This window comes from Crinia signifera, chromosome 2, assembly GCF_055691185.1.
Source record: "Crinia signifera chromosome 2, ASM5569118v1, whole genome shotgun sequence".
NCBI classification, from domain to species: domain Eukaryota; kingdom Metazoa; phylum Chordata; class Amphibia; order Anura; family Myobatrachidae; genus Crinia; species Crinia signifera.
In genome coordinates, this window is record NC_139218.1 from 150,149,168 (window position 1) to 150,173,610 (window position 24,443).

General features: G+C 42.4%; 1 protein-coding gene across 1 annotated transcript; it reads right to left on the reverse strand.

The window, feature by feature from the left end:
• Positions 1–9,117: 9,117 nt before the first annotated feature.
• On the reverse strand, positions 9,118–23,946 carry MLN (motilin). Its single transcript, XM_083171108.1, has 3 exons — positions 23,824–23,946; positions 18,500–18,592; positions 9,118–9,257 (listed from the first exon to the last, which is right to left on the reverse strand). The coding sequence occupies exons 1-3, from the start codon at positions 23,941–23,943 to the stop codon at positions 9,150–9,152; spliced, it is 321 nt and encodes a 106-aa protein (XP_083027234.1). The 5' UTR covers positions 23,944–23,946; the 3' UTR covers positions 9,118–9,149.
• Positions 23,947–24,443: the final 497 nt, after the last annotated feature.

A 24,443-nucleotide genomic window follows, 5' to 3' on the forward strand; every position in this document is an offset into this window, starting at 1 on the left:
GCACCACAGCATTAACCCACTGCAACAGCGAGTGCCGGACCATCCACTCCTATATATATATATATATATATATATATATATATATATTGCGTACAATACAGCCAGTCTTATTTTTGCTGACTGGCTTGGGTTACATAGAGCAGGAGCTTACAGCAGCACAGGTCCCGCGTGCCGCGTTCTCTGTAAGGGTCTCCGGTCAGTGCGGCCCCAATGCTCTCAGAGTCCCTACTGCAATATACACTGCACTCACTCGGCATCACGTCAGGTGGACGGTGGATTCCTGTGTGCACAGAGCAAAGTCAGCGCTGTGTGCCATCGCTGAGTTTGCTCTGTGCACAGGGATCCATCGTCATTCCTCCTCTGGGCAGCCAATCAGGGTGCCGCTGGCTACAGGATCAATTATCAATTGACAGCTGAGCCGTCGCTCAGCTGTCCACACTAGCTCTGCAGCAGCGGCACTGCCATCTGATGTGATGCAGAGTGAGTGCAGTGTGTATTGCAGTAGGGAGAGCATTGGGGCCGCAGTGACAGGAGACCCGTACAGAGCGGGGGGTTCTCCTGTCACTCGCCCCCCTGATGGCTAACGCCTGGCGGCAAAAGTCTCCATTGCCTCCGGGAGTTACCCCACTATATCTATCTATCAATCTATCTATCGATCTAATACACTTGGTATTGAATGACCTCATTCATGCAGAGCTGTTGACCTGAACACTTGTCTAGAAGGTGTGAATGCCTCCTGAACAAACTTCAGACTCTGTATCGAATTGAACGATTCTGTATTTCAACTAAGACAGCAAAATTCAACGGGAACTTTCCCTGGGTTTTCCTGGGTAACAAAGGTATGGCAATTTATGAAGATTGAGAGGTCTCATTTACTAATTTACTGTCACAAACCGCGGTGCGCAGCCCCGTTTGCGACCGCGTCCCCTACCTTCACGCTGGTCTGCCCTGCGCTGCAGGTCCAATGCTTGTGTCGCCTCAGGTGGTGGATCTTGGTGTGAAGTCCCTTGTGCCCCCGTGGGCAGTTGGCGATGCCAGTTTCACGCTGGGCCCATGCAGTATGGGCGCCACCATGACACCTGTGGCCAATCATACTGCCCGCTGGCCTGAACTGTGACCTGTACACCTGTAGCAGAATCAAGGTGTACACTGACACTTCCTGGTTCTGATTGATGCCACGGCTTGCAGCAAATCATGAACAGGCAAGAGGGATATAGTTCAGGCCTTGGGCCTAACTTCCTTGCCTTAAACAATTGCTCTTATCTTTTCCCTGCGTGTACTCCTGTTTCAAGAGAAGTTCCCAACGCTCCTGGCTATCCAGTCTTACCAGCGATACCATCTCCACGTGTCCTGCTGCTGCTGCTACTTACCTGGTTCCGTACATCTTCCAGAGACTCCTGCTAATTCCACTTCTGCGGTTGAGTGAGCAAGTTATCCCCAGCAGAGGACACCGCTGGCACTGGCTAGCAATCCCTCGCTAGCTTCCAGGCTAAACTCCAGTGGCTCCCAGGCCACATTGCTTTTACCATCAGTGACTTTCTCCATCTCAGACAGGCACTGTCAACTTCCAGGTCGACTCTCAGCTACTGCCATCTCCTAGTGACCAATACTGTACCTCCTGTGTCATCTCTGACTACCATCAGTTGCTGTGCCACAGTATTTGTCACATCCCATCCATAATGCCGACATCCCTGGTCGACTCTGCACTGACGTGCTCCCAGAGACTTTATTAAACTTCCCTCTGGATACCGACATCTACACCTCAGGCTGTCCCGCAGCTCCAAGGCTGCCCACTGTCATCCCCGGCTCCCAGGCCGTCCCGCAGCTTCCCAGGCTGCCCACTGTCATCCCCAGCTCCCAGGCCGTCCCGCAGCTCCCAGGCTGCTCACTGTCATCTCCGGCTCCCAGGCTATCTCGCAGCTCCCAGGCTGCTCACTGTCATCCCTGGCTCCCAGGCCTCTCAAGACATACCCTCAAGTCTCCAGTGTCCTCAGTCCCAGCCTGCGTCCAGAGGACCAGGGCAGGGGGCCGTGACCTGCTTGTCAGACGCAGCTAAGTCCATAGTTCCTGGTGTATACCGCTGGCAAGTTAGACTCCGCGCCCCTGCTTCTGGTCTCCGCCAGCCCTCTGGTTTGCTGTGCCCTGGTTATCCGTGCATGTCATACATCAAGCCTCCTGATTTCTGCTTTCCAGTGCCCTCCACTGGTCCACCACGGTCACAGCCGGGAACACAAGAAACCCCAGTGCTGACATTTACCATCCCAATGAAAGATTACAAGCGATACTGCCCATAAGGAAATTATTTTCACATCAAGTTGGTCTATTCAACCAATCTATAGGAGAAGAAGAATAGAGATATTTCTCACACTTTCTCTGAGGAGAATCAATTAGAACTCCACTCCGTGCCTCAGGCACTTCAACTATACAAGGACCCAATAACCAGCTTGTTGCGAATACCTGCTTATGAAAAGGTGTCTGAAGTAATTCTTGTTATTCGCAGACCCCTGATGAAGTCCCAGGAAGGGAAGAAACGCGTTGGATTTCTCATTTTGCTACATTTCCAAGTTTCTGAAATTATTCAGTGGATCTGGAATAACTGCTACCATTGTTTGCAATAAGAGACTTTTTAATAAACTTTTGTAATTTATGGACTTCTTCAGATATGCTTTAAAAAAAAAAAATTTAAGGCTATATTGGAGGGGGCGATCTTACAACTCGCTTCACTTGTTGACCTTGACTTAATACACGCTTTTGAAAATCCTCCTTGCAGCATAGTGGATTTTTAATTGGATGGACACCAGGGTATGGTGAACTTTGAGCAATTAACTTTTTTTTTCTCCCCCTCCGAGATGGAGGAGAATTCATGGACATTCATTGCAGCACACAGGAGACTGTGTAGCTGCTGACACCCGGCTATAGGGAATGTTAGGCTTGGCAAGTATTTAGGGTGCAATGTGCCCCACGCTGTCATTTTATTTATTTATTTTTTAACTCCGTCGCGGCCACTAACCCACCGGCAGAATGGCAGTGATGAGACATTCGGCATAGAGCTGCGAACTACCCGTCTATCTTCAAAGTGGGTCGCGGCTATTTGGCTGCAGTGTCCCGAAGTGGGGAACGAAAGCACCAGAATCAATTAGTCATGTGAAAGAAGTCATCGGGATCACAGAGGGTCGCCACTGCCAGACAGTGTGTGCAGGCAGAAGATGTGCCACCTGTAGCTGACTGGTGGTGGTGGTGGTGTGGGGACAACAACTCCCAGAATGCTGTGCGGCTACCAACCTTGGATGATATCTGCTCCTCTCTGGCTTTAGGGGGTAACCAGTAGCTGCTAATCTGCCTCCCTACGCGGAATAGTCACAGTCCTGCTCTGCTGTTTACCATGCAGCATGTAAGTGTGGGGCAGCCACTGCGGGCTCCTGTGGGAATTGCTTTTAAATCCAAATTATTAGCATTTAATGATGCATATTGCAACAATAATACATTAATTATTGGGGAAGTGTATGAAATGGTGCATATTGTCTAGTGTGTATACCTTATATCGGTCAGTGTATGTTAATTATATTGGCAGTGTATCGTATAGTGTGTACCTAACTTTACACTATCGGAGTTTACTTATGAGTTCCCAAACGGCAGTTAATGGCTATAGCTCCCCTGGCAAATTTGTGGTAATGAAGCCCTGTAGCTACTATGGCTATAACGCATCCAAAACCAGCTATTTTACAGTGTGTGCTATAATATGTAATGGACATTGCGGTATGTTGTGTCATGTTAATGGGCATTACGGTGTGTGGTATAATGTGTAATGGGCATTACGGTGTGTGGAGTCATGTGCAATGGGCATTACGGTGTGTGGCATCATGTGTAATGGGCATTACAGTGTGTGGCATCATGTGCATCGGGTATTATGGCATTCGTGGCCACACCCCTATTGTGATGAAGCCACTGCTCTAGCTTTATGTGACTATGCCCCCTTTTTATATGGCCATGCCCCCTCTTATGGAGCGTGCGCGCCTTTGGTGTGCGCTGAATAATATTCCTAACTTTTCCATACTGTTAGACACCACATTAGCAGAGCTTGCCCGGCGCAGCCGGGTCATGCAGCGCTGATCTTGCCGCTCACCCTCCCCCGGATTCCTGGGACTGTATCCTGTATTGTGGCCGTTTGGCCTCGCAGAGGGGCACCAGGGCACATATTGGCTGTATATTGGAGTGCTGGGTCATTGTTGCATTATATATATATATATATATATATATATATATATATATATATATATATATATATATATATATAGTTTTTGAAGAGGCACTCACCAGGACTTATAGCAAAGCAATTTTTATTCAGGCATCTAAAGTGATATTACAATGTTATGGTCCTATCAAGGACCTTCTTCAGGTATAAGCATCACGCAACAGGACACAGGACCAGTGGGATCAGCACGCTGCTGATCCCACTGGTCCTGTGTCCTGTTGCGTGATGCTTATACCTGATAGGACCAAAACGTAATATCACTTTAGATGCCTGAATAAAAACTGCTTTGATATAAGCCCTGGTGAAAGCCTCTTCAAAAAATTTATATATATATGGATCTCCCCTTCCATGGAAGAATTGGGTTATCAAGGGTGACACCCCAGTAAATTCTTCTTTGATTGGAGTGTGAACGCTTAATGGATATATATGCATATAAAGCATACTTCCACATAAGGATACTGTGACCAGGTTTTAGATCAGCAGCGGCTGGAAAATTAGATCCAGTCCAGGTTAGTTGGTGTGATCTGGTTTGGGCTGATTAAGCAGCATCTGTGTTCTCCTGATATAAGGGTTTCCAGGGCAAAGGGTCATTGCTCTTGATGGTCAGGGCCGGCGCCACCACTAGGCAGCTTTAGGCATTTGCCTAGGGTTACGGCCACTGGGGGGCGGTAGTTGGGAGCAGGGACCCCCCACGAGGGAGGTGAGTGGCTATCAATCCTCCCCCCCCTGAGTAACTCAGTGGTGGCCTGCGCATTGCCCCCCTGCAGATAGACAGCTGGCACAGGCTGACCCCAGCGCCTCCCCCAGCTGAGCGTCTCATTCCCCTGCTTTGTGCCAGGACATTGGCATCAGTCCGACATGTACAGAATGCAGCCCAAGCTTCCGCTGTACAGGTTATACACACAGCAACACGACACATCAGTGATAAGAAGTGTAAGCTGCCATATCACTGGATGAGGGCTGCCGCATCCCCCCCCCTGTGGAGTGACATAGCGGCATCAACCCTGCCATGGCGCATCACACTGGGCAATCCCCCCCACCCCTCTGTGGAACCACAGCATTGCAAAGTCGTTCCCCCCCCCCCGTGGGGCAGGTGAGCGCTGGGGCGCCTCCCCCCACCTAAGGCGGAGCTATTCCACCATCAACAGGGCCAGTGCAAGCTACCGGAGCAGTAGCTTGCACCAGCCCTGTTGATGGTGGAATAGCTGCCTAAGTGATAGGCCGGGTGTGGGCTACAGTAGGGACTACTGGAGCTTTCTGTTGTGTGTACTATGCTGTAAGACCTGTATGCTGCAATGCTGTAAACTTTCTTGCTGTGTTGATTACCTGGTATGCTGTTCAGCTGCTGCAAAAATAAAGACCAAGACTACATCTGATCCAGTGTATGTGCTTTCTTATCACTATATAATATATATATCTTTGTATTGGTCCGGCACTCTGCTTTTTTATGCAGCCGCTTCGGTGCCCCCCATGACGTAAGCAATAGGTCGGGTAGTATGCAGTGGCACTCAGGAGTCTCCTCAAATATTCAAAGTGATTTATTTAATACAGTGATTTCATTTCAATGAGCCAACGTTTCGGGGCCGAACATGCCCCGTTTTCAAGCTGAGAGAAACGGGGCCTGTTCTGCCCCGAAACGTTGGCTCATGGAGATGACATCACTGTATTAAATAAATCACTTGAAGAGTCTCCTGAGTGCCACTGCATACTCCCCGACATATATATATGTATATATATATATATGTATATATATATATATATATATATATACACACATATATATATATATATATATATATATATATATATATATATATATATATATATATATATATATATATATATATATATATATATATATAGCTGCGATTTCCAAGTAAATGAAAACAGGAGGCGGCACTCAAAAAAACGGTGAATAACTGTATTAAATCATAACAGTGCAAAAAACGTCAGTATTCATTGTCTAAAGTTTCGGAGCTGACGCCCCTTCCTCAGGACAACTGACAACTCAACATAACCAAACAAAGGTGAAGTGCACTTTTCTGCACTTCACCTTTGTTTGGTTATGTTGAGTTGTCAGTTGTCCTGAGGAAGGGGCGTCAGCTCCGAAACTTTAGACAATGAATACTGACTTTTTTGCACTGTTATGATTTAATACAGTTATTCACCGTCATTTTGAGTGCCGCCTCCTGTTTTCATTTACTTGGAAATCGCAGCTATATACCTTTTTGTGGAAGGCACCTTATCATTTATTTTTACTGGATGTTCTAAGTGCCGGTCCTCAAGACCCCTAAATATATATAAAGAAGAAATAAGCGGCACTCTGAGACTTCAGAAACGGTGTAGTGAATAGGATATTTAATCCATGTGCAGGAAGGACAACGTTTCGGAGCGCGGAGGCCACGTTGTCATGTCAGGGAAAGCATATCTATATATTATACACTAAACATTGGCACTCACCTTTCCTAGTTTTGGGGTGCCCTATGGCTTGTGACCACATTGTTTAAACAGAAATTGTAGGGGTCTGCACTCACTTAATTAACTGATATTAATAAATAGTGGAGATTTAGTTCATGAGTTGATCAATGCATTTAAGCCTGCAGCCCCCTTCACGGGACCCCACTTTTCTGCAGGTCCTAACACTATTGATCAAAAGAATTACAATATACATATCTATCACATTAATGTTTGATTCCAGGCATGCTATCTGGTCTAAAGCTCACAGCAGACTATGGGCCAGATTCTTTAAGCTTCAAAAGTGATAAAATGAAGAGTGATAATCAGCCAGCCACTCAGCTCCTACCTGCCATGTCACAGGCTGGGTTTGAAAAATAACAGCTAGGAGCTGATTGGCTGGCTGTTTATCACTCTCCATTTTATCACTTTCGAAGCTTAGAGAATCTGGCCCTATGCTTTTAAAGGTGAGCAGTTAACAACACACCTGTCACTAATCATCAATGCAGAGGCAGAACTCTGGGAGGCAATGGAGTCATCTGCCGCCAGGCTCCTGCTCCCAAGGGGGCACCTCTCCTCCCCATGCAAGTATAAATCAGTTATTTAAAAGCCAACAATATTGCTTTTGTGGCTGAGTTCTAAGAAATATATGTGTTATCTATCTATATTTCTTAACAGATATGTACAGTATATTTTATATAAGTTTTTATTGTTGTGTTGTGTATGTGTGTGTGTGTGTGTGTGTGTGTGTGTGTGTGTGTGTGTGGGGGGGGGGGGGGGGGGGGGGGCACCAATATATATCTTGCCTCCGGGCATCTGGAACGAACTTACGCCACTGCATTAATGTGGTCACAAGCCATAGGGCACCGCAAAACTAGGAAAGGTGAGTGCCGATTCAGGCCTTTCGGTGAAATGTATCTAATCTAATAATCCATTTGGACTCTCGATTTTGTAAGCCAGTTCACGATCTCCACCCAGCACAGTGTTATTCAGTGTTGGTACTCAGAAACCCCCTGCGTGCATCCAGTTACAATGTATCCCACATAGGCAAGTGCACAGGAACAGACAATCAAGTGAATCACATGACCTAGTATGGGTGCATATAGTAGCTGCTTTAACGGACCCCGATGGTACTTTGGAGCCCTTTTTGTACACAGAGATATTCCAAGATAAATGCTAACTTCAATTTAAGCTGAATATTTCCATGGGCTGTTGATATCATTCAAATAAGTAGCCATCTGGCAAAAATTTGCTTGTGTCACCCCAAAAATTTAATTTATAATCCTATAGTACTGTAAAATGCTAGGACGAAACATGGGCAGAATATAATCATATATACCGAGCCAATAGGGGCCTCAGACAGCTGTTTATAAAACGTATTACAAAAAGTGATTCTCTTTCAATTCAATGCCCGTCAATTCCATGTGCCTGCCCTATGAAGTTGGATTGTATATAATTAACTAACTTCAAGATTTGCTAAAAATACTGCTCAAGATCAGCATTGTAGTTTTTCAATTTCATCAAGAAATCACCAGTTCACATAATTATCTAGGTTTCGTACACACAACTGGCTGCAGAAAACTGAGCACAAACTGCGCAATAGGCTGTTATAGAGTCTCCCGGACTGATATGATTGGATGGCCTGGCAGTGTTTTATGGACCTTGGGAAGTTTGTATAGTTAAGGACATTACGGATGTCAAACAGTTAAAAAAATCCACCAACCACTCTGTAAAGCTCTCTTAATACATACATTAACCTTAGTTTTAATTGAATATATATAGGGTTCACACAGTACGTTTCAGAATCTAAAAATTGCTGTTTGATTGCTTTTTTGTAATCACGCCAATTCTGCAATACGAAAAGTTCACCCTTATCGGCAGGACGTATCACTAAATTCTGATTTTAACGCAACCCTTATTGAAATCACCACAACTAACATATTTCAAAATTAAGCTCCATTAATCTAGAAAAAAGTATTGATGTGTTGATTGGAGCTCAAACACTGGTAAGGAGGTGGTCAGATAAACTAAAGATGAGATTCAAATACAAGTTCCAATTTACTTGAGAAGATATAAATAAACTAGTAAGCCCGCTCTAAGCTAATGCTTCGAAAGCTACAGTAGTAGATGTAGTTTTACTTTCTGCCAACAGATGGTAGTGTAAGCCTGCTCAAAGCAAATGCTTCCAAAGCTTGTAGATGTAGTTTCACTTGCTGCCAACAGATGGCAGTGTTTCGGAGTCACACAGACACTAGACATATCTATATATGTATGTATAATATATAAATATATATAATATATAAAGTGTAATATAAATAATACATCATATATATTTCATAGAAGCATGTTTATTAATTTAGACACAGATAAAGTGACAATTACATTTATATGAAAGCAAATGCAGGTAACCAAATAAGCAAAATGGGGAATGGAAAGCTGCATTCTAAGGCTTTTGAATTTCACCATCACCAAACATGTCTTCTACAATGTTTTGAAAGTTCTCCATCTGCTGTGAGTCCAATCTGAGCTCAATCTCGACAGGAGCCTTTAGCTGATGAAAAAAGGAGAAAGCAACATTTACTGTTCAGGGTGCTCAAAATTATTAAACAATGCCAGGACATTCGCATGGTCGGACATCAGTCATAATAGATCCAAGCATTTAGCCGACAATCACCATGTTGAAAGTCATTATGTGGAAAGCAGAATACCAGCTAGCTGAAGGAGTTTTACCATCTAGGCCAGGCATGTCCAAAGTCAGGCCCGGGGGTCAATTGCGGCCCGTGCTGTCATTTCAAGCTGCCCACAGCCTCCAGCTGGAAGCGGGCAGAGCATCAGATGTGGGAAGCACAGCACCAGACACTAAAGGTGGGGCCCCGGCAAGCGCGCCTTTACCTTGCTGTCTGCTGCAGTACGGAGGTGTCGCCCGCCACAGTCAGATGTGTTTGGCGCCCTACCCCTACTGCTGCAATCGTATATCACCCTACTGCACAATCACAGTGACAGCAGTGTTTGAGGAGGGGGGAAGCTTACTCCCGTAACATGCAGAGCGGACGAGGGCAGCAGCGGGAGCCCAAGCATCTCCTGTCCTTGCAGTGCCTGCTTTGCCTCTCCTTCCTCTGGCTCTCATAAGGGGCTGGGAAACATACAGAGAAGGGAGGGGCAGGCAGGGGGACACACAGTGAAGGAGGGTCAGGCTGGGGGACATACAGTGAATGGAGGCAGTGATGGCCATTCAGAGAAGGGGGAGCAGGGGCAGGCTGGGGGACATACAGTGAATGGGGGCAGAGTGGGGTACATAGTGAATGGGGGTCATACAGTGAATGGGAGTCATACAGTGAAGGAGGGTCAGGCTTGGGGACATACAATGAATGGAGGGCACTGATGGACATTAAGAGAAGGGGGGCAGGCTGTGGGACAGAGTGAATGGGTGCAGAGTGGGGAACATACAGTGAATGGGGGACATACAGTGAAGGAGGGGCAGGCTGGGGGACATACAGTGAATGGGGAAAGGCTGGGGGAAATACAGTGAAGGGGCAGGCTGGGGGACATAGAGTGAATGGGGGCAGAGTGGGGGACCATTCTGATGTCAATAATGATTCATAGAAACATAGAAACATAGAATTTGACGGCAGATAAGAACCATTTGGCCCATCTAGTCTGCCCCTTTTTTTACCCTTCAGGTAAACTCAACCCTTTTTAATCCTTATTTCTTTGTAAGGATATTCATATGCCTATCCCAAGAATGTTTAAATTGTTCTACTGTCTTAGCCTCTACCACCTCTGATGGGAGGCTATTCCACTTATCCACTACCCTTTCTGTGAAGTAATTCTTTCTAACATTTCCCCTGAACCTACCTCCCTCCAGTTTCAGTGCATGTCCTAGTGCAGGCATGTCCAAACTATGGCCCTCCAGCTGTTGTGAAACTACAAGTCCGTTCACACCTTGCCCCAGTTCTGCTATTAGGGAATTCAAAAAATTTGGCAATGCATGCTGGGATGTGTAGTTGCACAACAGCTTGAGGGCCACAGTTTGGACATGCCTGTCCTAGTGTTTTATTACTTGTTTTCCTTTGAAGAAAATTTCCCACCTGTACTATGTTAAAACCCTTGACATATTTGAAGATTTCTATCATGTCCCCCCTTTCCCTTCTCTGCTCCAAACTATACATGTTAAGATCTTTTAGTCTATCCAGGTAAGTTTTGTGATGTAGGCCATGAACCATTTTAGTTGCCCTTCTTTGTACAATCTCCAATGTATTTATATCCTTCTGAAGATATGGTCTCCAGAACTGGACACAGTATTCCAGATGAGGTCGTACCAATGACCTATAAAGTGGCATTGTTACATCTTTTTTTCTGCTACTGATTCCTCTCCCTATGCAACCAAGCATCTGACTAGCCTTCCTCATTGCTTTGTTACATTGCCTCCCTGCCTTTAAGTCACTTAAAATAGTGACTCCTAGATCTCTTTCCTCCTCAGTAGTTTCCATTATAGTACCCTTGATACTATATTGAGCCTTTGGGTTTTTGAGTCCCAAGTGCATAATTTTGCATTTTTTAGCATTAAACTGTAGTTGCCATTCTCTTGACCAATTCTCAAGTTTACTTAGATCATCAGTCATTTGATTTACCCCTCCTGGTGTGTCTACTCTGTTGCATATCTTTGGGTCATCTGCAAAAAGGCATACTTTCCCTTCAATACCATTTGCAATGTCACTAACAAAGATATTAAAGAGCACTGGTCCAAGTACAGATCCCTGGGGTACTCCACTGGTAACATGTCCCTCCATAGAATGCACTCCATTTACTACAACTGTCTGTTTCCTATCCTGCAACCAGGTTCTTATCCATTTAATTGTTTTATAATCCAATCCCACACTTTCAAGTTTATTTAGCAGCCTGCGATGTGGGACAGTGTCAAATGCCTTACTAAAGTCTAGATATGCCACATCTACAGCCCCCCCTTCATCTAGTATTTTGGTCACGGAGTCAAAAAAGTAAATGAGACTTGTTTGGCATGATCTCCCTGCAGTAAAACCATGCTGTTTTGGATCCTGTAAGTTGTTTAATTTAAGGTATTCCACTATTCTTTATTTTAATAGTGTTTCCATTATTTTCCCTACTACTGATGTAAGGCTCACTGGTCTGTAGTTACTTGCTTCTTCTTTGCTTCCGCTTTTGTGCAGTGGAACTACATTTGCTTTTCTCCAGTCCTCTGGAACTGCACCTGTATCTAGTGACTGGTTGAATAAATCTGTTAATGGCGCTACCAACACATCTTTTAGTTCTTTTAGTATCGTTGGATACACTCCGTCTGGCCCCATTGATTTATCCACTTTCAGTCTTGAAAGTTCTGTTAGGACTTTCTCCCTAGTAAATGTACCTCCATCTACCTTATTTTTATGAATGTCCTTGCAACTTAACTGTGGTCCCTTTCCTTCTCCTTCTATAGTGAATACAGAGCAAAAGTAATTATTTAGATGATCTGCAATTGCCTTGTCTCCCTCCACCAAATTCTCAGTGTCTGTCCGCAGTCTTATTATTCCTCCATTTGATTTTCTCCTTTCACTTATATACTTAAAAAAAGTTTTGTTTCCTTTATCTACTGACTGAGCCATTTTCTCCTCAGCTTGTGCCTTGGCACGCCTGATCACTTTCTTAGCCTCTTTGCGTCTGGCAAGATACACTTCTTTGTCATTATTATTTTGAGTCTGCTTGTATGTCCTAAAGGCCATCTTTTTTGCTTTTACACTAGTTGATACCTCTTTAGTAAACCACACTGGCTTCCTTTTCCTGGTACTTTTCTTAACCCTTTTGATACAAAGGTCCGTTGCCTTTAGTATTGCACTTTTTAATTTTCTCCACCTCTCCTGCACTCCTTTCAAGTTCATCCAATCCGCTAATGAGTCGCTTAAACACCTCCCCATTTTTGCAAAGTCAGCCTTCCTAAAATCCAACACCTTAGTTTTTGTGTGACTGGAGTTGAACCCTGCCTTGATACTAAACCATACTGCTTGATGATCACTAGATCCCAGGTTCTCACCCACACCCTGGGGTACTCCACTGGTAAAATGTCCCTCCATAGAATGCACTCCATTTACTACAACTGTCTGTTTCCTATCCTGCGACCAGGTTCTTATCCATTTAATTGTTTTATAATCCAATCCCACACTTTCAAGTTTATTTAGCAGCCTGCGATGTGGGACAGTGTCAAATGCCTTACTAAAGTCTAGATATGCCACATCTACAGCCCCCCCTTCATCTAGTATTTTGGTCACGGAGTCAAAAAAGTCAATGAGACTTGTTTGGCATGATCTCCCTGCAGTAAAACCATGCTGTTTTGGATCCTGTAAGTTGTTTAATTTAAGGTATTCCACTATTCTTTCTTTTAATAGTGTTTCCATTATTTTCCCTACTACTGATGTAAGGCTCACTGGTCTGTAGTTACTTGCTTCTTCTTTGCTTCCGCTTTTGTGCAGTGGAACTACATTTGCTTTTCTCCAGTCCTCTGGAACTGCACCTGTATCTAGTGACTGGTTGAATAAATCTGTTAATGGCGCTACCAACACATCTTTTAGTTCTTTTAGTATCGTTGGATACACTCCGTCTGGCCCCATTGATTTATCCACTTTCAGTCTTGAAAGTTCTGTTAGGACTTTCTCCCTAGTAAATGTACCTCCATCTACCTTATTTTTATGAATGTCCTTGCAACTTAACTGTGGTCCCTTCCCTTCTCCTTCTATAGTGAATACAGAGCAAAAGTAATTATTTAGATGATCTGCAATTGCCTTGTCTCCCTCCACCAAATTCTCAGTGTCTGTCCGCAGTCTTATTATTCCTCCATTTGATTTTCTCCTTTCACTTATATACTTAAAAAAAGTTTTGTTTCCTTTATCTACTAACTGAGCCATTTTCTCCTCAGCTTGTGCCTTGGCACGCCTGATCACTTTCTTAGCCTCTTTGCGTCTGGCAAGATACACTTCTTTGTCATTATTATTTTGAGTCTGCTTGTATGTCCTAAAGGCCATCTTTTTTGCTTTTACACTAGTTGATACCTCTTTAGTAAACCACACTGGCTTCCTTTTCCTGGTACTTTTCTTAACCCTTTTGATACAAAGGTCCGTTGCCTTTAGTATTGCACTTTTTAATTTTCTCCACCTCTCCTGCACTCCTTTCAAGTTCATCCAATCCGCTAATGAGTCGCTTAAACACCTCCCCATTTTTGCAAAGTCAGCCTTCCTAAAATCCAACACCTTAGTTTTTGTGTGACTGGAGTTGAACCCTGCCTTGATACTAAACCATACTGCTTGATGATCACTGGATCCCAGGTTCTCACCCACACCCTGGGGTACTCCACTGGTAAAATGTCCCTCCATAGAATGCACTCCATTTACTACAACTGTCTGTTTCCTATCCTGCGACCAGGTTCTTATCCATTTAATTGTTTTATAATCCAATCCCACACTTTCAAGTTTATTTAGCAGCCTGCGATGTGGGACAGTGTCAAATGCCTTACTAAAGTCTAGATATGCCACATCTACAGCCCCCCCTTCATCTAGTATTTTGGTCACGGAGTCAAAAAAGTCAATGAGACTTGTTTGGCATGATCTCCCTGCAGTAAAACCATGCTGTTTTGGATCCTGTAAGTTGTTTAATTTAAGGTATTCCACTATTCTTTCTTTTAATAGTGTTTCCATTATTTTCCCTACTACTGATGTAAGGCTCACTGGTCTGTAGTTACTTGCTTCTTCTTTGCTTCCGCTTTTGTGCAGTGGAACTACATTTGCTTTTCTCCAGTCCTCTGGAACTGCACCTGTATCTAGTGACTGGTTGAATAAATCTGTTAATGGCGCTACCAACACATCTTTTAGTTCTTTTAGTATCGTTGGATACACTCCGTCTGGCCCCATTGATTTATCCACTTTCAGTCTTGAAAGTTCTGTTAGGACTTTCTCCCTAGTAAATGTACCTCCATCTACCTTATTTTTATGAATGTCCTTGCAACTTAACTGTGGTCCCTTTCCTTTTCCTTCTATAGTGAATACAGAGCAAAAGTAATTATTTAGATGATCTGCAATTGCCTTGTCTCCCTCCACCAAATTCTCAGTGTCTGTCCGCAGTCTTATTATTCCTCCATTTGATTTTCTCCTTTCACTTATATACTTAAAAAAAGTTTTGTTTCCTTTATCTACTGACTGAGCCATTTTCTCCTCAGCTTGTGCCTTGGCACGCCTGATCACTTTCTTAGCCTCTTTGCGTCTGGCAAGATGCACTTCTTTGTCATTATTATTTTGAGTCTGCTTGTATGTCCTAAAGGCCATCTTTTTTGCTTTTACACTAGTTGATACCTCTTTAGTAAACCACACTGGCTTCCTTTTCCTGGTACTTTTCTTAACCCTTTTGATACAAAGGTCCGTTGCCTTTAGTATTGCACTTTTTAATTTTCTCCACCTCTCCTGCACTCCTTTCAAGTTCATCCAATCCGCTAATGAGTCGCTTAAACATCTCCCCATTTTTGCAAAGTCAGCCTTCCTAAAATCCAACACCTTAGTTTTTGTGTGACTGGAGTTGAACCCTGCCTTGATACTAAACCATACTGCTTGATGATCACTGGATCCCAGGTTCTCACCCACATATATGTCTGATATCCTGTCACCATTTGTGAGTATTAAATCTAATATTGATTCAAAGAATGTCAGGCTGAATGGTCGGCCCCCACACATTTACACTTCACCAAATCTCACCCTCATTGCGAAAAGTTTGGACACCCCTGATCTAGGCATTATGCCTTTAAAGATGATGCTTTATTGTTTAAAGCAAAGTCTGCATATTTATAGCAAAAATAATATGGGAACCATGGACCTTATTCTGTTTTATTCCTTCACATGCGAATTCCCACGCATCTGGTTTTAGCTTAGTACGCATGCGTATGGCCCGCAGTGCACATGTGCAGGTTTGATCACCCATACACACTTGCACCCGTGCGAACAGAAATATGCTTGCGAACAAGCCCTACCAATGTAGGTGTGATGTCCATGTTTCTGTTGGCACGGCCTCGAAAAAGGGCAGAAATGGGGGGTTGCTGGGGCATATACAAGAGTGTTGACCACAAGTGCTTTGCAACACTGTGCGAACACTCGCAGTGCTTCGTGCTCAAAATCATTCGCAAGAAAAAAGTGACTCTCGGGTCTAGCAGGGCTGGAGCTTAGCGGACCAACCTTCACAACACCAATCAGCATGCACAATAGCTAAAATTCTGCACTGCATACATTATTCACCCATGCACCATACAAGTTTCTCTTTTTAACCAATTAACAAATCTACTCAATGCAGGCCCACGGTAAGCACACTATTGCACCTTAAACACTATTGTACCTTTCATGCTTCATATCTAAATATATATATATATATATATATAGGATGGTGTACAGAAGGTGTACAGAAGGGCCAATACAGTTAAATCTTTAGTTTCCAAAAGTCAGCTACAAAATCTTGAAGTCAGACCTATGTCTAATACCTTCTTAGACATTAAGGGCTGCTTTCCTTGCAATAGCTGCAAAGCCTGCCAATATGTCATCAGAGGTGCAGATATTGATGGTTCCAAGCTAAAAGCGAGGGACTTCATTAACTGTAATTCTACACATGTAGTTTACATGTTGAAGTGTGCATGTGGATTACGCTATATTGGGAAGACTAAAAGATCACTTAAAATCAGGATCTTTGAACACCTAAGAAATATAAAGCATGGAGTCACCAATCATAGCGTACCACGACACTTCAAGGAACATCATAACTGTGATCCATCCAGTCTTACCTTCAAAGGTATAGAATTAGTCAAGAAAAACAAAAGAGGAGGTGATTGGGATAAGTTCCTTATTAGAAGGGAAACACATTGGATCCTACAGCTGGGTACTCTTATCCCAGCAGGTCTTAACGAAGGCTTTGAGATTACGCCTTTTATTAATTAATTGATGTTTTAATGATTTTAGTATAAACTTACTATCTTTTAATATGGTCCTTTTTTAAACAATGTTTTTTAGGTCTTTTTGGTGCTTTCTTATACAATATCGATTGTACAGTGTGATGCATCTTTCACTCCCTCTTGTGATTTTTATGAGATATATGCCGTGATTTTAATCATTTTTTGTATGTAAACATTTCCTTAGAAGGAGATGTTTTAGTCTATATAAATGTTGTTTTATGATTTCTTTATTAATTTTTCTCTCTTTTTTATACACATACGTGTATCTCTCAGGTGCAAGTAACCCACGAGCGGCTTACATAAATATGCTGTGGGAAGAATCAATGCCCTTTGAGAAAAATACAGCGGGGACTCCGTAGTATTTTAACAGGCAATATGTGACTGAGCGTGCGAGATGCATCCCACTCTATTGCCATTGGACGAATCGGTCCGGCCTCTGTAAGCTGATTGACAGCAACATGAGTATAAAGTCTAGTGAACGTCAAGCATTAGCCACGCCCTCTGACGAAGTCATCCTGACGAAACGCGTTAGGGCGTGGCCTGCTGACGTTCACGCTGTTCACTCGCTGATGCCGGGAATCCTCTTGCTTCTCAAACATCCTCGCCTCTGCTGCACCGCAGGCCAGCGTGTGGAAAGGACGCAGTCTGTGAGAGACTTTGGAATCCCGGGTGCCCAGCTGATCTGCCGTGGTATTTGTTTATATGCCGTGTGGTAACCAGCCCACAGTGTTCTTTGTTTAGGTACGGGTTCAATTTATCTGCACCTGGAATTGATGTTCTTAACCTTGTTAATAAATCGTTTAATGCACTATCAAGCGCTCCTTCTCTCCCTTGTTGTTTGTCCATATATATATATATATATATATATATATATATATGTGTCTGTGCGTATATGTAACACCTTAATAACATTCACTTTACAAACTCTTGCTGTCTGGATGTGGATAGAAACTTAAATTAGGAAACGTAATAACCAGTTATTTATAAAGTGATAATAGACACTAATTATTTAATTAGTTTCTATTTAGACAATGAGGTAATAATTAGACAATTAGTCAATAGATATAATTGGATTGCAGCGTTTGAATGGGTTCGTGTGTGTTTATGCCTACAAGTTGTGGGAAAAAATAGCATTGTGTGTATCTGTGTGCGTTTGCACAGTGCATGTTCCGGTTCTCTTGCGAATGTATGTAGAAGCATGCAAGTGTGTGGGTAGTTTCAGTCCACTCCCCTTTGTATACCATTGCCAACACTCCCCTTTGTGTGCGCGCAAACATGCATGCTAACGAATTAAACTGAATAAGGTGCCATACGTACTCTGAGTGTGAATGCTTTTGGATAAAACTAGAGTTGGAATGTTACTTGGTTACAGAATGTTTTCATCATTGTGGCAATGCACACACCTGAGAAATGTGAAATTCAAATAGAAATGGACATACATTGGCATCATGGTGATATTGCACAATTGTTGTACAAAAAGTGACTTTGGAGAAATACAGATGAAGTTGCGAAATCATCCTACACCTCCAAATAGTGGCAAATAGGGTAGAATGATAATACAGAAGTCTGTTAGTGGCACAGTATTGGATGCTCTTAAGTGTCACATGGTTAAGTCTTTACACTATTTTGAGGTACATTAAAAACATTTTTAATTTGATTTCTATGTTTTGTAAAATGTTGGAAAAAGCACCTTAGCAACATGAGTGCTGCTCGCAAAAGCAAGTAAGCTAGGGGAAACCCATCATTTAAAATAAAAAATATTCTTATGCTAATGCTATTTGTTAAAGTGAATGGAAAATAGCATAACTTACTTTTATAATGCTTTCTTCCTCCAAACCTCCTGAACCTCGTAAGTCCCCACCTTCTGATCTTTGTTGCAGGAACTTCTTGCATGGTCCTCCTTTCTTCAGTTTGAATGATAAAAAGCACAGAATAAACCAACTATCAACATTAATCCAATAATTCAATCCTGATTTCACTAAAAGCATAATGAAATAAAAAAAAAGGAATTCAGTGTGCCCAATAAAAACTCAGATTGTCTATGCGTAGGAGTAGTAATGCCTAAAATACAATTAAGACAATTATATTATTTATTCAGTGAAATTAACTAAATTACGAATGGTCGATCCCTTACACAAGTGGTTCCCAAACTGTGTGAGGTGCCCTGGGACACTTGAAAGGGTGCCTTGAATTGGTGGATAAGGAACAATTCAATTTCGCTGTGGCTATGTAATAGGCAAAACCAGTGCTTGTGACTTTCAGCAATGCAATTTGGAGAAACAGCAGCAATTCCTGTCCCTCACCACATAACTGACCCTACTGATTACACATAAACACAATTGGTACTTATGTACTAACTGGGCTGCCGATTTTGAAATCGGGTCCATCGCATCGCATCACATCCGACCATATCGCATGCGATGCGATGGACCCGATTTTTCCATAGGATTCAATGTTAAAATGGACTGAGTCCATTTTAACATGGAATTCAATGGGAAAAGGGGTCCTTTTCATACCCCTACTATCCAAGTGGGCATGGAGTTGGATATAAACCTGTGGCAAACGTAGCGAGCCACCGAGCCCGAAGCGTGGCGAGCGTAGCGAGCCCCGCGAGGGGACACAGAATACCGTCCCCTCGCGGGGCTCGCTTCGCTCGCCACGCTTCGGGCTCGGTGGCTCGCTACGCTCGCCACAGGTTTATATCCAACTCCATGCCCACTTGGATAGTAGGGGTATGAAAAGGATCCCTTTTTCCCATTGAATTCCATGTTAAAATGGACTCAGTCCATTTTAACATTGAATTCTATGGAAAAATCGGGTCATCGCATAGCATCGCATGCGATATGGTCGTATGCGATGCGATATCGAATCGCATCTGATTGTATGCCTTAAGTTAAGGCATACAATCAAAAAATCGGCAGCCCAGATACTACATAAGTACCACACAATTTATTTAATTTCAATATTTTTTTTTTTTTACATTTTTACCAATAAGAAACTATTGGCATAGGGGTGCCATGATTCATAAAAGTTTGGGAACTACTGCCTTAGACAATAAAATAGTCTGTAATCAAAGATATTGATTGAAACACATGGGCATTTAAATTGTGTATTCATGCTGCATTCATTCTTAGTCAGGCATGTCTTTTAGCCATACTTGCCTGCTTTTAAAACTGGTTTCAGGGAGATTATGGTTCTTAGTAGAATGTACTGTTGCCCTTCGCCAAAGCTACTGTGCACATTTGGGCATATCTATTCTTAAATGCTTGGTAGGAGATATTTTTTATAACATTAGTAACAATTTATTTCAGGAAATATTGATAGTAACATTGCTGTCTACAATACTGCAATATATTTGCTGTGATCATTTTATTTCTTCTCACTGAGACCAATATACACTATAAATCTGATGCGTATGCAATAAATTCCAAATGCAATTTGACCTTGTGGAAATTCAACCCTGAGTATATAACTATTGCTGGGTCAATTGAGAATATGTTGCTAAGTATGTTTTTTGTGTTGTATTAGATATTATTTAATCGTGATCACTGCCTGCAACTTGTAGGACTCATATGATAATAAATTACAGACTAACTTTAATGATCATCTTTTGGTGAAAACAGATCTGAAAAGTTTACATTGTATCCTTTTTTGAGCTTTTAACTAACGATCATTAATAAAAATTCTGCCATATCTCACACTAGCAGCAGAAGCAGTAATTTGCCAGGGGACCAACAAGGGGCTGCTTTGAGACGACATCAGGGGCTGCTAAGCATCAACAGCAGTCAAGGTAACTGGGGGGGGAGGGTTAATGTACAATTTTAGACAGCAGGAGACTGTGCACTGAACCTGGAGTCACCTGGAGGATGAAGTGGGGTAGGCAGCAATGCCTTTACTTCACAAGACAAATCACTGTCTAATTAGCATATACAGTAGCTGCACTTACAGTACAGCTGGATCTGTGAATTTCTTTGCAGCCTTATAAGGCTGTGTACCACAAATGTAGGGTGAGATAGGGCTGCCTGCAACGGATGGGGAATTCTGATGGGGTTGCTGCTCTTTACATGTAATCACAGTGGTTACTCCCCCCTAACATATGGTATTATTGGAGGGCTAATTGGTTCGAGCTTTGTCATAGGGACCAGCGATCCAGTTCACACCCACATGTCTACAAGTACAGTTTTGTCCCTATAGATCAGTGGGTCTAAACCTCGGTCCTCAGGACCCCCAACAGGTCACGTTTTCCAGGTCTCCCAGCAGGTGCACAGGTGCACTCATTATTCACTCACACATTTTTAAAGATCACAGGTGGAGCTAATTATATCACTTGTGATTCTGTGCGGAGACCTGGAAAATATGCAGTGTGGGGTAATGAGGACCGAGGTTGATAACCACTGCTATAGATACTGCATATGCTAAGAGTACACTCACATTGTAAGCAGGTCATTAATTAGTCGATACTGTCAAAATGTTAACAGCATAATTTCAACCAGAGCCTGCTGATGCAGTAGTTATATTAAGTGAAGGATTTTAACTGTGTCGACATTATAACTTTAAACATTATTGTAAAGCATCATGTTTAAAGAAATGATGCACACACTGTAAAATGCTTTAAATAACATTACTACTGCATTGGAACTCTCTGGTTGACATTATGCTGTCAACAGCATCATTGTAAACTTATCATACCGATCCCGTGAACTTTGCCACTTAAATTCCTGAGAGATTTTACCAAGTGAGATAACATTAACAGCGTACAACTTTTCCATGCTGTATGCAATAAATCCTGCAATGTTGTCCAAATATAAGCATACATTCAGTGTCCTATTTGTTCTGCAACATACTTTAATCTAGGTCACCCTATGGTACAAAATACATTTGTACGAGGATCAGTGTCCTTTATTCCTATAGTGATTAAATATTAATAGTAACTGCAAAATTGGAGAAATTACAGTTTGATAGGAAGGTCTGGCAAATATATTGTGTGGCAAGATGCATTAAAGATGAAGTACACCAGGGTTCATTATTCTTTAGATTGTATTTATACTGTTCATAATTTTTAATTACATGTTCTGGTATACATCACTACATGAATTCTTAAAGATTGCAAAAACAGAACATTATTAAATCGAGTTTATTATACCAAAATATCATAATACTTTTTAAATTGACATACAGCAATGTCAATGTAAAACTGTTCTCTTATAAATAAAACAGAGAAACATTTAGCACACACACATACAGTACTTGTTTGTGTAGTCTACCATCTGGATGGTATGGACAGTTTATCAGCAGAAGATGGGGCTCTTATATATTTGTTTTAGACAAGCCCTCTTTTTCTGTAACATCACTAAGGGCGGGATGTATTAACATACATTGCCGCCCTTCACCTGACAGCCGCCTCGATGCTGCCGCATATGTACTAACATATGCGGTTAGCATCGGGTTGCGGTGACGGAGACCCCTGCGATACCTGTGATGTGGTCTGCGGGGGTCTCCGTCACATGCCAGTGTCCCCCTGCGTCTCCTCCCCCCTGCAGCCGGATGTCATCCCGGCTGTGACACCTGCTGGGGGAGGAGGAGATCAAAGGAGGACGGGAGGGGGGGCGCGCGGACGGCGGGCGGCGATAGAAGCCCAGAGGCTTCTATAGGGTATCGCCACTCAGAGGGTGGCGCTACCCTGCCAGACGAAGATGGGGCGGATGGGTATTAGTACATAGGAAAATGCAGTAAAACCCCCATTTTACCGCATTTTCCCTTTAGTACATCACGCCCTAAGAGGGGAATGCACTAACATCCGCCGCCCCACTTCTCACACTGGTTACCTCATCGATAATAGCCGCATATTCACTAAGATATGCAATTATTATCACAAAGGACAACTCATGCATTAAGAGCTTCCCTTTGCTAAGCAGCCAGCGACGTGTCAGCGGGTCCCCGGGTGGCTCTTCCCCATATTTTTGTACTATATCGCATCGAGTCGTCAAATCACATGCTGTGTAGGGAATCGCATGCAATATGTACTGTTACATATTTAAATTACATATTGTAGTCTAGTCCATATCTTATGTAGTTCAAATAGCAGAGTGTATAAAGTTCAAATTGCATAGCATAGCATCGAAGTTCAATTGTGCACACCTTGTATAGCTGAAGTCGCACTTAACACAAATAGCACCATGCGTGGGCACCTTAAGGGTCAGACTTTCCCACATATGCATAGATCCAGTGTATGTGCTCAACTCATCACAGTATATATATATATATATATATATATATATATATATATATATATACACACAGTATATCCAATCCATTCCAAATTTTTAGTTAATTAAAATTAGCAGACTCCAGCCATTATACAAGCTTTCAGGACTTTATTAAGCCCTTCGATAGACAGCACATATATACATATATTGTGACAAGGAATCACATACACCGGTTAAAAGATGAAGTCTTCTTCTTTATTTTCAGCAGCTAGACAGCATTCCAGGATAACAGATTGGCAGTTCTTAAGTTACAGCATGGCAGTTTTCACAATAAGGGTATTTCCATAGAATCCCTAACGTAATCCCCTGACCCATGACAGCCTATTATCCAGGCACTAACTGCCATTGGAAACCATGTCCTTTTGCCCTGAACACACATATAACAGGAAGCGCCAGGTGCTGCTCATCAGTCAGCGATTCACAATACATCCTAGGAAAACCCAGTCTGGATCTTCCTAGCCCTGCTACTGCTGCTGCTACTGGACTGGATCTTCCACATTACCTTCATGTGGAAGTATGCTGTCTGCCACAATGTGTGTGTGTGTGTGTGTGTGTGTGTGTGTGTGTGTGTGTGTGTGTGTGTGTGAAACCCATAATAACTTCACAGTTTATGGCAGTCTTGTTCTACAATAAATTACAGCATACTACAAGTATATGGCTATATTGAAATTCTTTGGAAGTATCACCACCTATTTGCTACAAGATGCACTGCAGTAGCTGTATTTAATCTAAGGACAATTACAGACAGCCGTAATCACCCTGTAAAAGCACATATGCAAAGCTCTTTAGTTTGACTGCATTTCAGCTATGCTGGGCATCGGTTTTCAGTAAAAGACCTGGTCAATTATGAATTTTAAGGATCCCATTACCTGCATATTACAAGCATCACTGTGAGAGAAAAAATGAAGGAAACTTCCATGTGTCTTCTCAGCCAACATGCAGATACCAAATGTAAGAAGCAAAACTGGCAACACTTTTCGTGAGTCCATTGCTGTAATAGGAAGAGGCCAAATTAAATATAACATATAGTAACTGTGGCAAGAAATTACCGCATATGGTAAAAAAACAATAACTTCCATATCTGTATCAACAGTTATATATTTTCAGTTCCATTATTTTAAATGTATATAATACAGGCTATTGTAAGATCCAATTAGCCAGAATGCTATTTATTTTTAATAGTGACCAGAATAGAACCAACATTCCCACAAAATGGACTACTGTGTTTCTATCCCAAATATCTAATTTACTAAGAGTTAATCAGTTGCATTCTGGTTTTGATGGTGCATTGGTTTCTACTTGAATTTCTAAATGTGAAATCAACCATCAATAGAATAAAAAAGGGACTCAAACTCAACTAAATGATACAAAAGCTTGTTATTGGCCTAAAAAAGTAACACTCACTGTATTATCCACAAACGTCTACATTCCTGGGCTAATTTGCATAGCCACAATTTTTGTAATATGTGCCTTTATAAGCCATAATGTG

Coding starts and splice junctions, on each gene's coding strand:
- MLN (XM_083171108.1), bottom strand. CDS start 23,943: ATGGACTCACGAAAAGTGTTGCCAGTTTTGCTTCTTACATTTGGTATC. Junction 18,593..23,823: donor GTGATGCTTGTAATATGCAG/GTAATGGGATCC, acceptor TTCAAACTGAAG/AAAGGAGGACCATGCAAGAA. Junction 9,258..18,499: donor AGGAAGAAAGCATTATAAAA/GTAAGTTATGCT, acceptor TTTTTTCATCAG/CTAAAGGCTCCTGTCGAGAT.